This window comes from Pelobates fuscus, chromosome 7, assembly GCF_036172605.1.
Source record: "Pelobates fuscus isolate aPelFus1 chromosome 7, aPelFus1.pri, whole genome shotgun sequence".
NCBI lineage: Eukaryota > Metazoa > Chordata > Amphibia > Anura > Pelobatidae > Pelobates > Pelobates fuscus.
This window is the reverse complement of record NC_086323.1, coordinates 184,532,181-184,548,631: the sequence shown is the minus strand read 5'-3', so window position 1 is coordinate 184,548,631 and position 16,451 is coordinate 184,532,181. Positions and strand designations below refer to the sequence as shown.

Sequence of the window (16,451 nt, the reverse complement as noted above, 5' to 3'; positions counted from 1 at the left end):
TTATTTGTGTTTCTTTACATTTTCCTTATCAGGATGCAGGAGCAACCCAGCACACAGTACTTGAAACAATGCCTATGCCAGAGTTAGGGAACTTCCGTCACTTTAGATGTTGTGGACTTCATCTATCATAAAGTGTTGAAGGTTGCCTACCCCGGACTTATGCTGTAACAGCAAATCTACTGTTGGTGTTATTTTTGCATTTTTGCTGTTTTTTTTTTGTTTTTTTTGGGAGGTGGAGAACCGGGGGTGACACCTAAATAGTTAGTATACTATAGTACACTATAGCATTAGGGAGTCCTGTTTTGTTCTTAACATTATACTCAAGGCACAGGCCAAGTTCAGGTACAGATAGGTACACAATAATGATAGACAGAGGAAGCCAGAGAACAGATGAGGCAAAGCAAGGTCAAATACCAAAGGATCACTATAAACATAAACGCACCTTTGGGGTACTCTGGATACCACAACTTGGAGTCAGGAACTTGCTTAAATAGGTACATTGATTGCGTAATTTCTACACACTCTGAATGTATGTGAACATATGTGAACGCTGATAGACAGATGACATCATGGGTCCTGCTTCATTATATTGATGCACATATTTTTTTTTATTATAAATGACTGGCGTATGGTATCATCCAGCATTAAAGTTGACACCATAATAGCGCAAGATTTAGCTGAAGGATAAGGAATGAGCAGGTACTGTTACACCTTATGCCCCTGGTATCTTAAAGGGTTACTCCAACATCCATGGAGGAAGGAATCTGTAGGTGCAGTGTTTCTGCTTGAAATGTTGCACATTTAGAGGTATTTGCAATTGTGTGCTGGGGTCCAGCTACACCTCCAGCACATGTCCTGGACATCCCAAATCTGAATTCCTTGCAAAAATAATGTCTGTCGTTAAAGCACACTGCAAAAGCACAAATGTTCTTTTTTTTTTTTGGGTCCCTCCCCATGTTTCTCCTACCTCTTCTTGCCTGCTTATTAAACCATGCATATGCACAGTGAGCTGTTTAAAAGATTGGACCATGCAACATCACAAGATGGCTTACTGAGCAGTGCAGGGAGCTTTGTGTCAGAACTCACCTCTTCCTCATTCCCTTGATCAACTAGTCTTTCAAGCCGACTTCCGTATTAGATTAAGTTATATCTCAAAATTACGTAATCGCCGCTGTTAAAAAAAAAAAAGCTTGGGGCAGCACTGTATCACTGAGTTATTTTCTAATATCTTGAGATACAAAGTTGCCACCTGGAGGGGCATGTCTGGCAGCTGGATGAGATGGGCGCATAACTCTTCAGCTCCTTGTTACACCCGAAAAAAACGCAACAAAAAGCACACCTCTCATCGTTATACCTGAATATAGGGCGCACTAAACGTCCCTCCGGTAACCCTAAACCATCGGGGACCGAGGTGGAGCAGTCGAGATAGAGGCCCTCAGCCCGACCCGAGCTTTCACCTTGCTGAGACCTCCCTTTAAACTTACTAAAGGGCATATCCCTCTCTCTACAGTGTCTTTAACCATGATCTCTATGCACAGTTTAACAACAGTTAAAACAGTTCCATGAACTTGACGACCAAACACTGCTGCCTGCATTTGCGGGAACAAGATGGCCGCCACCATGTGTTCGACCATGCGAACTGCGGCCATCCACACAAACAATTAGAACGCTGCGGTTGGAATCATTAAGAGGTGATGAGATAGGGCTTAACAAACTCCCGGGTGGTCCCTGGTTCGTGTGTCTGTTCGGTTCTTTTATGAGCCTTTTTGCATGGCACATAGTCCTGAGGCAGGAGGCTGGCAAACAGTCCTCTCCAAGAATCAGTGGCGAGGTTACTTTCCCCACATTTACCTTTTGCCTATAAGTTTACTATTGCACTTCAGATTGCTCCATAGGTAATTTTGTTCTATGCACTGAATAACTCATTACTGTTTTATTATAATGCTCCTGACGCTATAGTTTGAACGACATCAGAGGACCACTCACATATTTAGCTAAAGCATACTCCTACTAAAACACAACAGGCCTACCTGATTTAGAAATGCTTAAATTCCCCCTCCCTCCGCCCCTCACCTCCGCCCCTCCACCTCATGGAAAAGGGGGAAATTTATGTGCCTGAGACATAGGTTCATGTGCGCTTAATTATAGGATGATTTCATCCTGTTACTTCTGCTAGCCAAGTTGCCTTGCTACTCTGCGCCATGTCTATTTTGCTTGTGTTATATGCAAGATCTGAGGGTTTCCGAGGTATTATTTCCCTCTAACTCTATATTTGATACATCACAGCAATGAGATTATACTCTCACCAGCTACCCTTGCACATCCCTAATCAGTCACAAGTAGTATAGATGGAAAGTACTTCTGGTGTGATATGCAGGATAAATCACCACTCTGATCCTCTCAGTGCACTTGAGCCAGATAGGATGACTTGTCACTCTGAAGAATTCCAAACACTGCTCCCAAGATGAAGTCCGTAGTCCTTGAGATAACAGACTAAAATGACGGAAGCACCAAAGTTTTTCGCCCTGATAAGTCCGGCTTTCTCAAGATAGGTTTACATGTGAAAGGTTAAAACCTGAGGGACCTGGCACCCAGACCACTTCATTAAGCTGAAGTGGTCTGGGTGACTATAGTGTCCCTTTAACTATTAACATTGGGAGCAATCAGACCAATGATTATCCACAAAAGCAATCTTATACAAACATCTCTCCTAAAGAGAGAAGGTGAAATACTGTTACATACAAAAAAACAGAATAATACTAACGAAGACCTGAGAAAGAAACAGGGAGACACCCCAAAAACACCCAAAGATAAAAACACACAATTTGCTTGGCAGACATCAATTTGAGGCTTTAGATTCAAATGAAACACAAAACCAACATAGATATGAAAATAAGGATAATAATTTTTTGGGACCAAAACATGTTTTTTTAAATCGAGGTTGAGACGACCAAAATCCCAAAGACAATTCAAGCGGTCTTTTTTTAGGGGATGTAGAGGAGGGAGACGAATATACTATTGGAAAAAGAACAAAGTGGTAGACGCAACAGGAATTTTTAACTTATATGATACTGTCTTAACCACAGACCAAATTAGAGTCCTTAATAGAGGATTAAAATATGCTCCATCTATTAAAGCCGATCCATTTCTGATTTTTTTATATTTACAAAAGTTCATGAGAAATTTGAGATTAAAAGTAGTTTTTTTTTGCCAACAATCCTATACCCTCCACACAGGGATCGGAAATCCATATTTTTCACCATACTACACTTAAAAACAGATCTACCGTACTTTCTGCCCTAATGAACAGATAAGTACATCAATGAATGCATTTAATATAGGGGGCAGAGCCAAGCAACTGAGCCGAGTAGACACACTTCATGAGAGCTCCCGACAAACAATGCTATTTTTACCCTATTTGGGACACAGAATCCCTCTATACCTGCTCCAGTGGTGCCTCCTGATACTCGGGCACAGTGATGGGATGGAAAACCCCCAAATTAAAGCCTGACAAGCCGCGCCTGGGCCTGCACATTGGCGACCTCCTGTGACAGGCTAGTAACGTGCTCAGGCCCAAGATGACTGACTACCCCGAGAACTACACAGAGGTGTCTGATGACTTCTACCAGGAAGATGAAGAATTTGAAATACCCGTGGAGCAACCTACTAAACTGGTCCCCAAAGGGCACAACACTTTGCCGGTCACCACCGAGGTCCTAACGTCACTCTTGTCGACTCTCCAGAACACTATACTTGTGGACACCGCAAAGATCCGCGGGGACATACGAGGCCTGACGGTAGTCTAGGAACCTTGGAGGAAACTACTGGGGAGCACACTAAACAAATTACATCCTTACAAAGAGAGACCGATTGCACCAGCAACACAAATCCTACGACCAACGTTTCGTTATGATGGAAGACACAAGGCGCAGACTGAACTTAAAAATATGAGGTGTCAAGGAAGATATACCGGCCGATGAATTGCCTCATCTCCTACGACGATTATTTACAGAACTGCTGCCCCCGAGACAAGGCAGGGCGGTGGGCCTTGAGGAATCCTTCCGTATCCCAAGGTCGCCCGGGGCTCCTAAGGGGAAAAGGAAAGGACAGAACGGCAATACTGACAGCGGTCAGAGATCGCAAGCCATATGGGTTCGAAGGCATGCACCTTACTTTCTATGCGGATCTGTCCGGATATACAATGGCATGGAGACGATCCTTGGCACTCTTCACGGCACTACTCAGACATCACAAGATACCCTACCGCTGGCGAATGACGCATAGGCTCCAGATCCTAAATGATAGTGTTAAACAGGACATTCATGACCTCACGGAAGCGGCCGAGCTGCTAGCGACTCTGGGCCTGCCCCAGGACTCTCTGGCCCCCACTAGACAAGACATCAGCAACAATATACACTTGTGGCAAGACGGGCACACATAGTATCAATGTTACGCTACTTTATCATCTAATACATGACCATTTCCCACATATCAAGATATACACGTAACCACTACTTACATGTATTAAAGACAAATGCTACCAAAATACAAAAATGTGCAGTATATACAAAAGCCATGTAAATGATCTCTGTTAAATGTCACTTTAATGCTTGTCACAGCTATTGTGGCATTTCAAGCCTGTTTGTTACCATTTGCACGTAAAAAAAAAAATTGGCACAAAAGAAGTGATCAAAAAACCTTTATTAAAATTTCCACAACGCATTAAGGCTTCTTCAAAATTATTCCATTGAGACATGCCTTATATGAGGATCCTAAGATGCTTATGGAATAGATATAGTTTTTAATGGAATGTACATATTTTTTTCTCACCATCAATTTTTTCTGGTATGTAGATGATATATACATACAGACCACTAGAACGGCTATGGGGATTAGGTTTGCACCCAGTTAAGCTAATATATTTATGTCCTACTGGGAAAGTATGGAACATTACCTAATTTCACTCTTTTACAACCAAAAAGAGGTATGACATTAACCCCTTAAGTAACAAAATTCTGGAATAAAAGGGAATCATGACATGTCACACATGTCATGTGTTCTTAAGGGGTTAAAGACTGTATCACATGCAATACAAAACAAGTCATATAATTTAGGAATCGACCGATATAACATTTTTGAGCCGATACCGATAATCTGTGAACTTTCAGGCCGATAGCCAATACCTTCCCGATATTCTGTACATCTACTGTATTTTATTTTTTGCAAATCTTTTTTTTTTTTTTAAGTGGTAAATGCACAAAATATACATGCCAGTCAGATTTTCTTTGTTTTCAAGAATATTTATGTTTGTGTGTAGTGGATGCAGTGAGTGTATTTTAATAGTAAATGCAGTGTGTGTTTGTGTAGTGGATGCAGTGTGGGTAATGGATGCAATGTGTTTGTGTAGTGGATGCAGTGTGGGTAATGGATGCAATGTGTTTGTGTAGTGGATGCAGTGTGGGTAGTGGATGCAGTGTGTGTGTAGTAGATGCAGTGTGGGTAGTGGATTCAGTGTGTGTGTTTGTGAAGTACATGCAGTGTGTTTGTGTGTAAATATGTGCGATCTAAACTTAGTGCCCCCCATTCCCCTTAATGTTCCTCTTTCACTTCTCTTTTAGTGCCCCCCACCCCAGTGTTCCTTTTCCCTCCCTTCCTCTGTAACTTAGTGTCTTCCCTTAATGTTCCTCTCTCCCCCCTAGTGTTCTTCACCCCCGTCTCTGTCCCATAGTGTTCTTCACCTCCCTTCCCTTTCCCATAGTGCTTCTTACCACCCCCCCTTACATAGTGTTCCTTTCCACATTATGGTCTAATAATGTAGTGCATGCAGATGCAGTATAACTGCTTTCTTGTTTGGGTTGTCTATATAAGCGAAGCATTCTTGTCTGTCAAATACTGACACTGTTAATGGTGCTGATTTTCACTGAATCATTGTCATATCTTTTTCTATTACAATTTATTTTTAATGTTCCTTCCTATAGTGTTCCTTACCACTCCCACCCCCTGTCCCATAGTGTTCTACCACCCCCATTCCATAGTGATCCTTACCAACCCCCTGGTCTCTCCCCTCCTTGGTCCCTGCTCCCCGGTGTGTCTCCTGGTAGCATGGCCGAGTGAAAAAGTGTGCACCGCGGTACAGGAAATTCATATGTTCCTGAACTGCGGTGCGCACTGCTCCGCTCGGTCACTCTGCACAGTGTGCCTGGCAGGAGCGCTGTGCGCCCACCTCCTGCCGGTCACTCCGACCTAGCGCGACCCCCTCACCCCCCCAGGCCAGTGCACCCTAAGGCGGTCACTTGTGCCGCCTTATGGACGTGCCGGCCCACCCATTTATTATCGGTATTGCCGGTGATTATTGGCCGATACCAATACTTACAAAAAAAATGGAATAGTGGATAATAATATTGGCAAAACTGATAATCGGTCGATCCCTAATTTATTTATTAAACTGTACTTGTGGGATTCAGTATATTGGTCAGACGAAAAGAATGTTAAAAACCAGATTAGGAGAACATGTTTATAACATTAAAAGGCAATTTGATAAACACACATTATCCTATTATTTTAAACCCCGTCACAACAAGAATCCGGCCCATTTGACTTATTCTGGTATCCAAAAGGTTAAAATGCCATGGAGAGGAGGATAAATAGTTAAACAACTCTTTATAAATACATGTTTTGGATTTACACACTAAAAACGTTGGTGCTGTTCGGACTAAATGCAGACTTTGAACTTGCAAATATTTTGTAAACCATAAAGTATTGATTGTTGCTTACAGCCAGTATTATTTTTAGCTATTGTTTTTTTTACTTACTCTTTGCATTTTTCAAAATATTTTATATACCTTATAGATCTGTTAAACATACACCTCGGATTTTTTTTGCGATATGAGTTTTTAAATGGAATATTTCAGATTACTACAAGTGGGTTGTGTTGTCCTGTTTTTCTTTTGAATTGCCTTTTTCTTTTAGTTGTGCTTTTTTGTGTGTGTTCCATTAAGTATTTTCTAATATGCTTCTTTCTTCTATAGTATTGTATTTTAGGGCTCTTCGGTTTATTGTAGACCTCTGTATAAGATATGTCTCTAATGGGTGAAATAGGAAACATTGATCTTCCCTAAAATTACGAAAGAGATCTAAATTTTTCCCCCCTTTTATTGTGGGACATATGTTTTAATGATAGGGATAATTTAATGACACCCAAAACAAGGGTACGCATAAGATATAAGATATACATTGTGTAATAAAACAATATGCAGTTAGTTTAATGGAAGAGAACGCCCACACCGATATTACTGGCAGTATGATAAATCAGTTATCATAACTCTCTATATTTTTTTTTATGCGCGGTGCTCAGTCCTCTAACCGGCCTAGGAGGGCAAGAGCAGTCCGTGTGGTGAACTTGGGAGTGAATTGTAATCCATTAACGGTTTGAGCAGCCTGTGTGGTAAACTGGGGAGTGAGTTGTAATCCATTAACGGTTTAAGCAGTCTGTGTGGTAAACTTGAGAGTGCATTGTAATCTATTAACTGTCTGCGTGGAACCCCACAGAGAGTCACCGAGACTCTGATTTAGATGGAATCGGTTTAGATGTTTGGGAGGTCTCCGTCACAGAGGCGCAGGCAGGCGGGGTTGTAGAGCTAGCAAGTGTTGCCTCCTTGATCCATCAGGGGTCTCCTCTGAGGGGAAAAGACCCTTTGATCTGTTCTCTTATTTTGCCGTTGTGTTCCAGTGCTGTCTTTGTGGTAGGATGGTGGCATCTTGGTTTGGTTGCGGTGTGTACCAATTTAGGATGTTGGTGTCAGGTAGTTCCAAATGTTTTAGGAAGGGCCTCAAGGTGTGTTGCTATCAAATATACAGTACCCTTGTGAGTAACGATCAAGGCAAATTATCTATATTTTATGTTGCGGTTGCGCAAGTGCTCTGTGATAGGTTTGTAAGTGGTTGTCATGAAATAGAGGAGGCTGGGAGGTATCCCTCAGAGCTCTAAGGATATTGTCCTTCACTGAAAAATAGTGGAGTCTACATATGACATCCCGGGGGGCTTCAGATGCTGCTCCTTTTGGACATAGTGATCTGTGTGCTCGGTCCATTATTATGGGAGTGACGTCGGTTCACCCAAAATGATGTTAAAAAGCTCTGATAAAGTGGACATTGTGTCTTCCCCCTGTATCTTGGGGGACCCCCTGCTCCTCAAATTATTTCTGCGGCTCCAATTATCTAGGTCGTCTATCTGCCTTTGGATGGAAAATAGGATCTGGGCATGTGCCTCAAGTGTAGAGGAGTTGTTTGACACTTGGGCCTGTATCACATCCCTCTCCTCTTCTAAGTCTGTAACTTTAAGACTCACTAGCTGTATTTCTGCGCCCACCATGTCCATTTTAGATTGAAAGGATGCCTCCAGCTTCCCAATCATGTTCGCCAGATCTTCTTTTGATGGCAGGTTCCGCAGTAAGTCCTGGATCTCTGGGTCATGTGTGTCGTCTGTGAACTGCAGGAACATTCTGATGGTGCTTGGCTGGAGGGTGCGGATCGGGCTTGGGTGTCTGGGGCCACCATCTTGGATCCCGCAGCCTCCTCCTCTCGGTCTGCTATATCTTTAAAATATTGGGTGAGTGCGCTCGTTTTCAATGATGGGGTTTTGACAGTAGCCCCCTGGGTTATAGTATGTTTTTTGGGGTTCCCCATTTCCACTAAGTGTCTCTGATCGCTTTGGATTGTATCTCGAGGCTCAGGGAGCTTGATTAATGCACGTCCATTCAGCTCTGCGTCAGGCCACGCCCTCAGTTCTATATATTTTATATTTCTTATATTTATATTTCTAAGAATACATGAGTCAATGGTAGATGTATACATCCTGGCACTTAGACCTCGGAGACACCATTCCCTTTTTAGAACTACATGAAATTATTTTTGTAAAGGATTCATAAGGTTGTCCCAAAAGAAGTATGGAAACAAAGTATCGTTGATATAATAAGTAAGACCTATACATCTATGAGACTATAATTCAATCTATTCCGTTTTTAATAGGTGTTAATTAGTTTTAGTGGTTTTATTTTATTTACTATTTTTTATAGGGGTATGTGAAATAAGAGAATTGTGAATGTTGTTGAACAGTATGTATAGTTTTCTATTTGAGTAATTGTATTAATAATGTGGAAAGTACTCAAATAGCAAACATTCAGACTTTTAATATGTCTCAACATAAAGGTTATATACCTTTAAGGATCACGGCTATCCCGAACATAGCAAGGGATATAAAATGCCTAAGATCGGCTGCGGCACCTGTCTTGAGAAAGCCTCACTTATAGGGGCGGAATGTGTTGATGGTGCCTGCGGCATTTTAGCCTGTTAGCTCGAGAAGTACCGACCTCATCTTAGCGGCAGCAGTGTTTGGCGTTCTTTAGAGTGACAAGTCATCCTACCTGGCTCAAGTGCACTGAGCGGATCGGATCAGTGATTTCACCAAGCAGTAACCCTGAATTGTCTCATGGATATCACACCATACTTTTTGCTGTTTTAGTAGTACTTGGAGACAAGCACCACCATATTCTCTTGTAAGAGTTTTCATATAGGGGATTTAGGGGGGGTTTTGAAAGAAAATACTGTATCACGCTATGTTTCCATTTCTCTATTGTTTTTATGGTGGATACGATATTACACACAGGACATAGAAAACACTAATTAGGAGCTGGATGCAGAATCAAATTGAGAATTACAGCTTATACTATTCCCCCACTGACACCTTATACCAGGACTTTTTAAACAATCAATATATACCTAAACATTGTTCTGGGGTATATTCGCTAAGTGCTTACACTTTCTGTGTCCTGTTTCTCTTTTAAAACTTGTCTTTTTGCAAGCTGAGCATGTTTTACACGAATAAAACCCTGGTTTCTGTTTTAAAAAATTATTATTGCCCTTATTAATCCTTTCTGGTTTAATAAAGCTCCTTACTAAATTGTCCTTTAAACTTTTCACACCTCCAAAAATGACATTTGACTTCTCGCCTATTATTCCATCCAAGTCACTATCAGTTCACAGGACGTGCCAAAATGTCACAGAATATTCAATGATATAATCTTTCAGCTGTAGGGTAATAGATTCTTGATCCAAGGATAAATCTGTCTGCCATTCTGCAGTCAAGAACTGGGATTTTTTGCCTTCTTTTGGATCAACAGCAACAAACAAATGTGAGGAAGGCTGAACTTGATGGGCACATTTCTCTTTTCCACCTATGTAATTATGTAAATATGTTGGCTGCAGGGAGGGCACAATCGTTAGGGCGTTATGATGCCCTAAGAGCGTTAAAGCCCTCCATTTGTAGGATGGCATAGCACGTCCTAACATTGGTAAAGGACTAAAAGAGACTACTTTTAAGCAACTCAAAGTGTGCAAGCTCAGCGAGTCAGCTGTGGGTTTATATAGGTATACAAAAACCCACACAGGTGGAAATTAAGGGACAACTCCCCCAAATAACTCGGCAGCACACACAGAACAGAAAATCACCAACCGAAAAAGCTCCTTCAAGTAAAACAGATTTACTTTAAAATATATATATATATATATACACACAATACCAAACAGTTTTGCACTCCAGCTTTCCTCTTAGTAATGCCCGGTGCTAGGCTGCACAATAAATAGATGAACAAAAAAAGCCAGCACTCTGGGTCTTGTAAAAACTTCTTAGATTTATTCCAGCAATAAGTCAACGTTTCAGTTCATATTAGAACCTTCCTCAGGACATAAATTAACACTCACAATATTGACTGTATATAAGAGAAATAACTCGCTCACCCAGACCTCGATCACCTGTGTGCCGGCGTGTACCGGACGCCACTGCGCATGCGCGACTAGGCTCCGCCCCCAATTGACATCATTTGCGAGTGCTCCAATCACCTGTGTAACTAACTCCAATACCTATCCGCGGTTAGGCTGTATTACACACCATCCACATTGATTTATCTGTCCATATTTTCATGGTGATGGTTTATTTACAAGGGTCACCATGGATACAGAGTCTCCATACCCGGTAGCAATGACACATGGGGGCGAGCCTAACCGCGCATGGGTATTGGAGTTAGTTACACAGGTGATTGGAGCACTCGCAAATGATGTCAATTGGGGGCGGAGCCTAGTCGCGCATGCGCAGTGGCGTCCGGTACACGCCGGCACACAGGTGATCGAGGTCTGGGTGAGTGAGTTATTTCTCTTATATACAGTCAATATTGTGAGTGTTAATTTATGTCCTGAGGAAGGTTCTAATATGAACTGAAACGTTGACTTATTGCTGGAATAAATCTAAGAAGTTTTTACAAGTTTTTATATATATATATATATATATATACAGACACACACAGTATCTCACAAAAGTGAGTACACCCCTCGCATTGTTGTAAATGTTTTATTGTATCTTTTCATGTGACAACACTGAAGAAATGACACTCTGCTGCAAAGTAGTAAGTGCAGTGTACATTTGCTGTACCCTCAAAATAACTCAACACACAGCCATTAATGTCTAAAGTGTTGACAACAAAAGTGAGTAAACTCCTACGTGGAAATGTCCAAATTGGACCCAATTAGCCATTTTACCTCCCCGGTGTCATGTGACTCGTTAGTGTTACAAGGTCTCAGGTGTGAATGGTTAGCAGGTGTGTTAAATTTGGTGTTATTGCTCTCACACTCTCTCATACTGGTCACTGGAAGTTCAACATGGCACCTCATGGCAAAGAACTCTCTGAGGATCTCAAAAAAAGAATTGTTGCTCTACAAAAAGATGACAGTTGCCAAGACCCTGAAACTGAGCTGCAGCACGGCGGGCAAGACCAACAGCAGTTTCACATGGCAGGTTCCACTCGGAACAGGCCTCGCCATGGTCGAGCAAAGAAGTTCATTGCACGTGCTCAGCGTCATATCCAGAGGTTGTCTTTTGGAAATAGACGTATGAGTGCTGCCACCATTGCTGCAGAGGTTTAAGGGGTGGGAGTCAGCCTGTCAGTGCTCGGACTATATGCCGCACACTGCATCAAATTGGTCTGCATGGCTGTCGTCCCAGAAGGAAGCCTCTTCTAAAGATGATGCACAAAAAAGCCTGCAAACAGTTTGCTGAAGACAAGCAGACTATGTCCTGGGTGTCTAATAGGCAGCCACAGGAGGCAGACTTAGTTCTGCAATGTGAACATTGCAGTTTCTCTGGACAAAGTGCAATAGGTACACTGCACCCAGACCATAGCAGAATTTTTAAATAAACCTGTCTAAAAGTGGGCCTATGTGAGGTTAATGTTGAGATTCGATCAAAACATCATATATAGAAAACTTAGATGGTAGATGACAAGATTTATGTACAGTATCTGACACCCATAGGTGCCTTCATTTGTTTTCCTCAGAATATAGTGTGTGGCTATATGGTATGGATTATAGGTTGTCATACAGAGCACTAAGCATTGAGAAAAAAATGTGTGTGTGTGTGTACATAGTTGTAGTTTTTAACTCTATCCTTGCATTCAAGAATAAAAATTAAATTTGCTAATTAAAAAATAAAAAATAAAAAATGTACTCTGTCACTAAAGATGCTTAATCACTGCAGCTCATTGTAGTGGTTATAGCGTAACACATTTCTCTCATGGCAACACATCTCCGCTATTACACACATTGTTTACTTCATTATTATTATTTTATTATTTATATAGTGCCAGCAAATTCCATAGTGCTGTACATTAAAATGAGCTGCAGTTGTTGTAATTGCTAGAGTGCCTCTATAACCCCTTAATGCCTGTGGATGTACAGGGTACGTCAGACAAAAAATGGTCGTTAACGACCGTTGACGTACCCTGTACGTCCGTGGCGAATTAGAGCGCTGGAAGCGATCATGATCGCTTCCAGCCGCTCTAAGGGTATTGCAGTGATGCCTCAATGTTGAGGCATCCTTCAATACACCCCCTCACTGCCGGGTGATTGCTCATCCAGACAGTCCCCTGTCTGCAAAAATGGACCCCAAGGGCCATGCGATCGCTCTGAAAGAGCGATCAAATGGCAGCAATAGGCGTCCAAAGTGCTGCCAGCAGGGGGACTGCCTGAACTGACAGGCAGTCCCTGCTGAGGAAAAAAGTAAAAATAAAAAAAAATAAAGTTAATGATTGTAAAAAAATAAATATATATATATATTCTTATACATAAATATATCTTATATACAATGTCATACTAAGTGTATTTTTTTTATTAATAGATACATATATTAATATAAAAATACATTTGGAGTAAAATTTTACACGTGTGTGTGTGTGTGTACAGGTGATACTCGCAAAAATATAGTGGAAAAGTTCATTTATTTCAGTAATGCAACGTAAAAGGGGAAACTAATATATGAGGCACCTGTGACAGGGAGTGGTGCAAAACCAAGGAGCTGGCCTGGACTCCCAAATATACAAACAAAACCAAGAGGGCTGCACTCACCTGAGCATGCATACATTATAGGGTGCTGCTGGGTCCAAAATATACAAAATACAGAATCCAGCGCACTCACTTATTCACTAAACAATGATGTACTCGGGGGATGTTGCTGTACACACATTGGTGTGTTCTTTGGCAGAAACCCTCAAAGTTTTCAGTGCATGTATTCTTAAATTGTTATGTGTGTCAAAAACATCACCAACTATTTTCTTTCTCTCTTTTTTTTTATTTGGCATAGATTGGTGGTAAGATGGTTGCATAAAAAGAGTCAAAATACCCCAAGTTTAATAAGGTTGTCTTCTTTTAAAAAATATATACCGTATATACTTGAGTATAAGCCGACCCGAATATATGCCGAGACCCCTAATTTTACCCCAAAAAACTGGGAAAACGTATTGACTCTAGTATAAGACTAGGGTGGGAAATGCAGCAGCTACTTGTAAATTTCTAAATAAAATTAGATCCTAAAAAAATTATATTAATTGAATATTTATTTACAGTGTGTGTATATAATGAATGCAGTGTGTGTGTATGAGTGCAGTGTGTGTGTATGAATGCAGTGTGAGTGTGTGTGATGCAGTGTGTGTGTATGAATGCAGTGTGAGTGTGTGTGATGCAGTGTGTGTTTGTGTATGTGTTGCAGAGCCTTGGTGGGGGTGGGCATTTTTATTATTTTTTTTTAATTATTATTTGAATTTTTTTTGTTATAATATTATTATTTTATTTTATTAATATTTTTTTTCGTCCCCCCCTCCCTGCTTGATACATGGCAGGGAGGGGGGCTCTCGCTCCATGGTGGTCCAGTGGCATTGGCAGTTCATTGCAGCTCCTGTCAGCTCCCTTCTCCTCCGCGCCGGTCCGGTCAGCTCCCCTGTCAGCTCACAGTGTAAGTATTGCGGCCGCGCGGATGACCCCGCGGCTCTCGCTAAACTTACACTGGGACTTGCAGAGTGAGCTGACCGGACCGGCGCGGAGGAGAAGGGAGCTGACAGGAGCTGCAGGAGAGGTAAGTAAACGCTCTCTGCCAACCCCCACAGCCCCCAGTCTGTATTATGGCAATGTAAGTTGCCATAATACAGACATTGACTCGAGTATGTGTTTTTTCAGCACAAAAAATGTGCCGAAAAACTCGACTTATACTCGAGTATATACGGTACATGTAAAGGCTTATTCAGGGATTCCTGACAGATATCTGTTACTTTTGAAAAATAAAAAAAATGGTTTGGAATTAGCAAAGCGCTACTTTTACTTATAGCCCTATAATTTTCCCAAAAAAGTTAAGTACATGTTAACATTGGGTATTTCTAAACTCAGGACAAAATATTAAAACTATTTAGCACGGGTGTTTTTTGGCGGTTGTAGATGTGTAATAGATTTTGAGAAGTTCGAAAAAGTGTGTTTTTGAAAAAAAAATAATCATATTTTATCATTTATTTTATAGTAAATTATATGATATGATGAATATAATGAATATATGAATATAATGGTATCTTTAGAAAGACCATTTAATGGTGAGAAGAAGGGTATATAATATGTGTGGGTACAGTAAATGAGTAAGAGAAAAATTACAGCTAAACACAAACACAGCAGAAATGTAAAAACAGCCCTGGTCCAAAACGGTAAGAAAATTGAAAAGTGGTCCGTGCAGCAGTTTTGTGGAAAGAGGTTTTGCCATATAATTTAGCACATGTGTTTGTAGTTTGTCTTGGTCCTTTTGGAGTCTGTAGTACTTCTCGGTAAGTACTTATTTTACAATGTACATAGCTGTATTTGGTGTCTGTGGAAAGATAGATAACAGAAGTAATAAAAGATACACTAGAGTGGTGAAACTAAAAAAGGCAGCAACAACTTCATCCTATAGAAATAGAGAAAAAAATAAATAAAGTTAAACATCATACACAAGTGATAGACAAAGATAAAAATAAATAGATTTTGTAAGAGATCTGACAAATAATTGGCAATATACATTATTCATGCAAAAATTAAGAAACTCTACACTTTTAGATATAGGCCTGGCATTATATTCTCAGCCTGCAGTTGTGTAAATAGTACCGTATTCCTCTTTAATGAGGAATAGTGAAGAAGCCTTAGCAGTATAATGTTTATTATTGGATAAGATATTGAACGCTCATATTTAAATAAATATCTTGGGTCTCTATTTTTGCAATGATTTTGCAATCTATGTTTATAGGTCACAGTGCTGTATAGTGATGCACCTCTTCCCAAAACTCAATCCCTATGGTGTGCTTGATGGGGTTAAGCTGTTAATATATTTGACACACCGAAAGGTTATTCAGTTAATTTTGAATTGATAGGAAAAAAAAAATCTAATTTGGCTACCTTGACCTAGCATGTGAAATTCAGATTTGAATTTGCTTTAAATATGGGATAATTAGTGAATAGGTTATTAGTGAATAACCTAAAAGATAACCACAATAATGCTGATGAGAATAATAATAACAATAATAAAAAAAAAAAAAAAAAAAAATTTTTATATATATATTTATATAGCACATAGCACCAGCAAATTCCGTAGCGCTGTACAATGTGTAGAAATTAAAATTGCAGGTGTATATTTTTTGTCTCTATGTGTTGCCAGTATAAAATGCATGTATTGTGTTTACACTTTTGTAATTAAGAAGTGTTAAATGTCTAAACCTTTTTGTAATGTATGTTAACTTTTCAATGTTAATGTGTTGTGTTTTTTTTTCCAATCCTTAATATACTTGTATATGTCTTTCTGCTGTAGATCGGATCCTTACATCATGGACTTGGTTGCGTACGTATCACTTTCCACACCATACTTTAGTGCAGAGTTCTCACAGTGCTCTAATTACCACAATCATATTTCTTTGTTTTCTTCACTTCCAGTATCTTGTTAGATTAATGGTAAATTAAAGATGGATATGTGCTTTAAATTTAGATTTGTATGACATTTTAAGAAATGTTATTTTATTTATGTGTCTATTTTCCTGGATTCCAATATCCACATTTTCTGTTTATGT

The 16,451-nt window shown here is 40.3% G+C and overlaps 1 protein-coding gene across 6 annotated transcripts in view; it reads left to right on the top strand.

Moving 5' to 3' along the window:
* The window catches only part of IQSEC1 (IQ motif and Sec7 domain ArfGEF 1), a 421,691-nt gene that overhangs the window by 282,171 nt on the left and 123,069 nt on the right, over window positions 1–16,451 (top strand). For 5 of the 6 annotated variants that reach the window (XM_063426958.1, XM_063426956.1, XM_063426957.1 and 2 more), the window contains one exon: window positions 16,196–16,225. The exons of the other annotated variant lie outside the window; for it this stretch is intronic. In XM_063426958.1, the coding sequence (XP_063283028.1) occupies window positions 16,196–16,225 (30 nt within the window). The remainder of the gene's footprint in view (window positions 1–16,195; window positions 16,226–16,451) is intronic. 6 annotated transcript variants of the gene reach the window in all.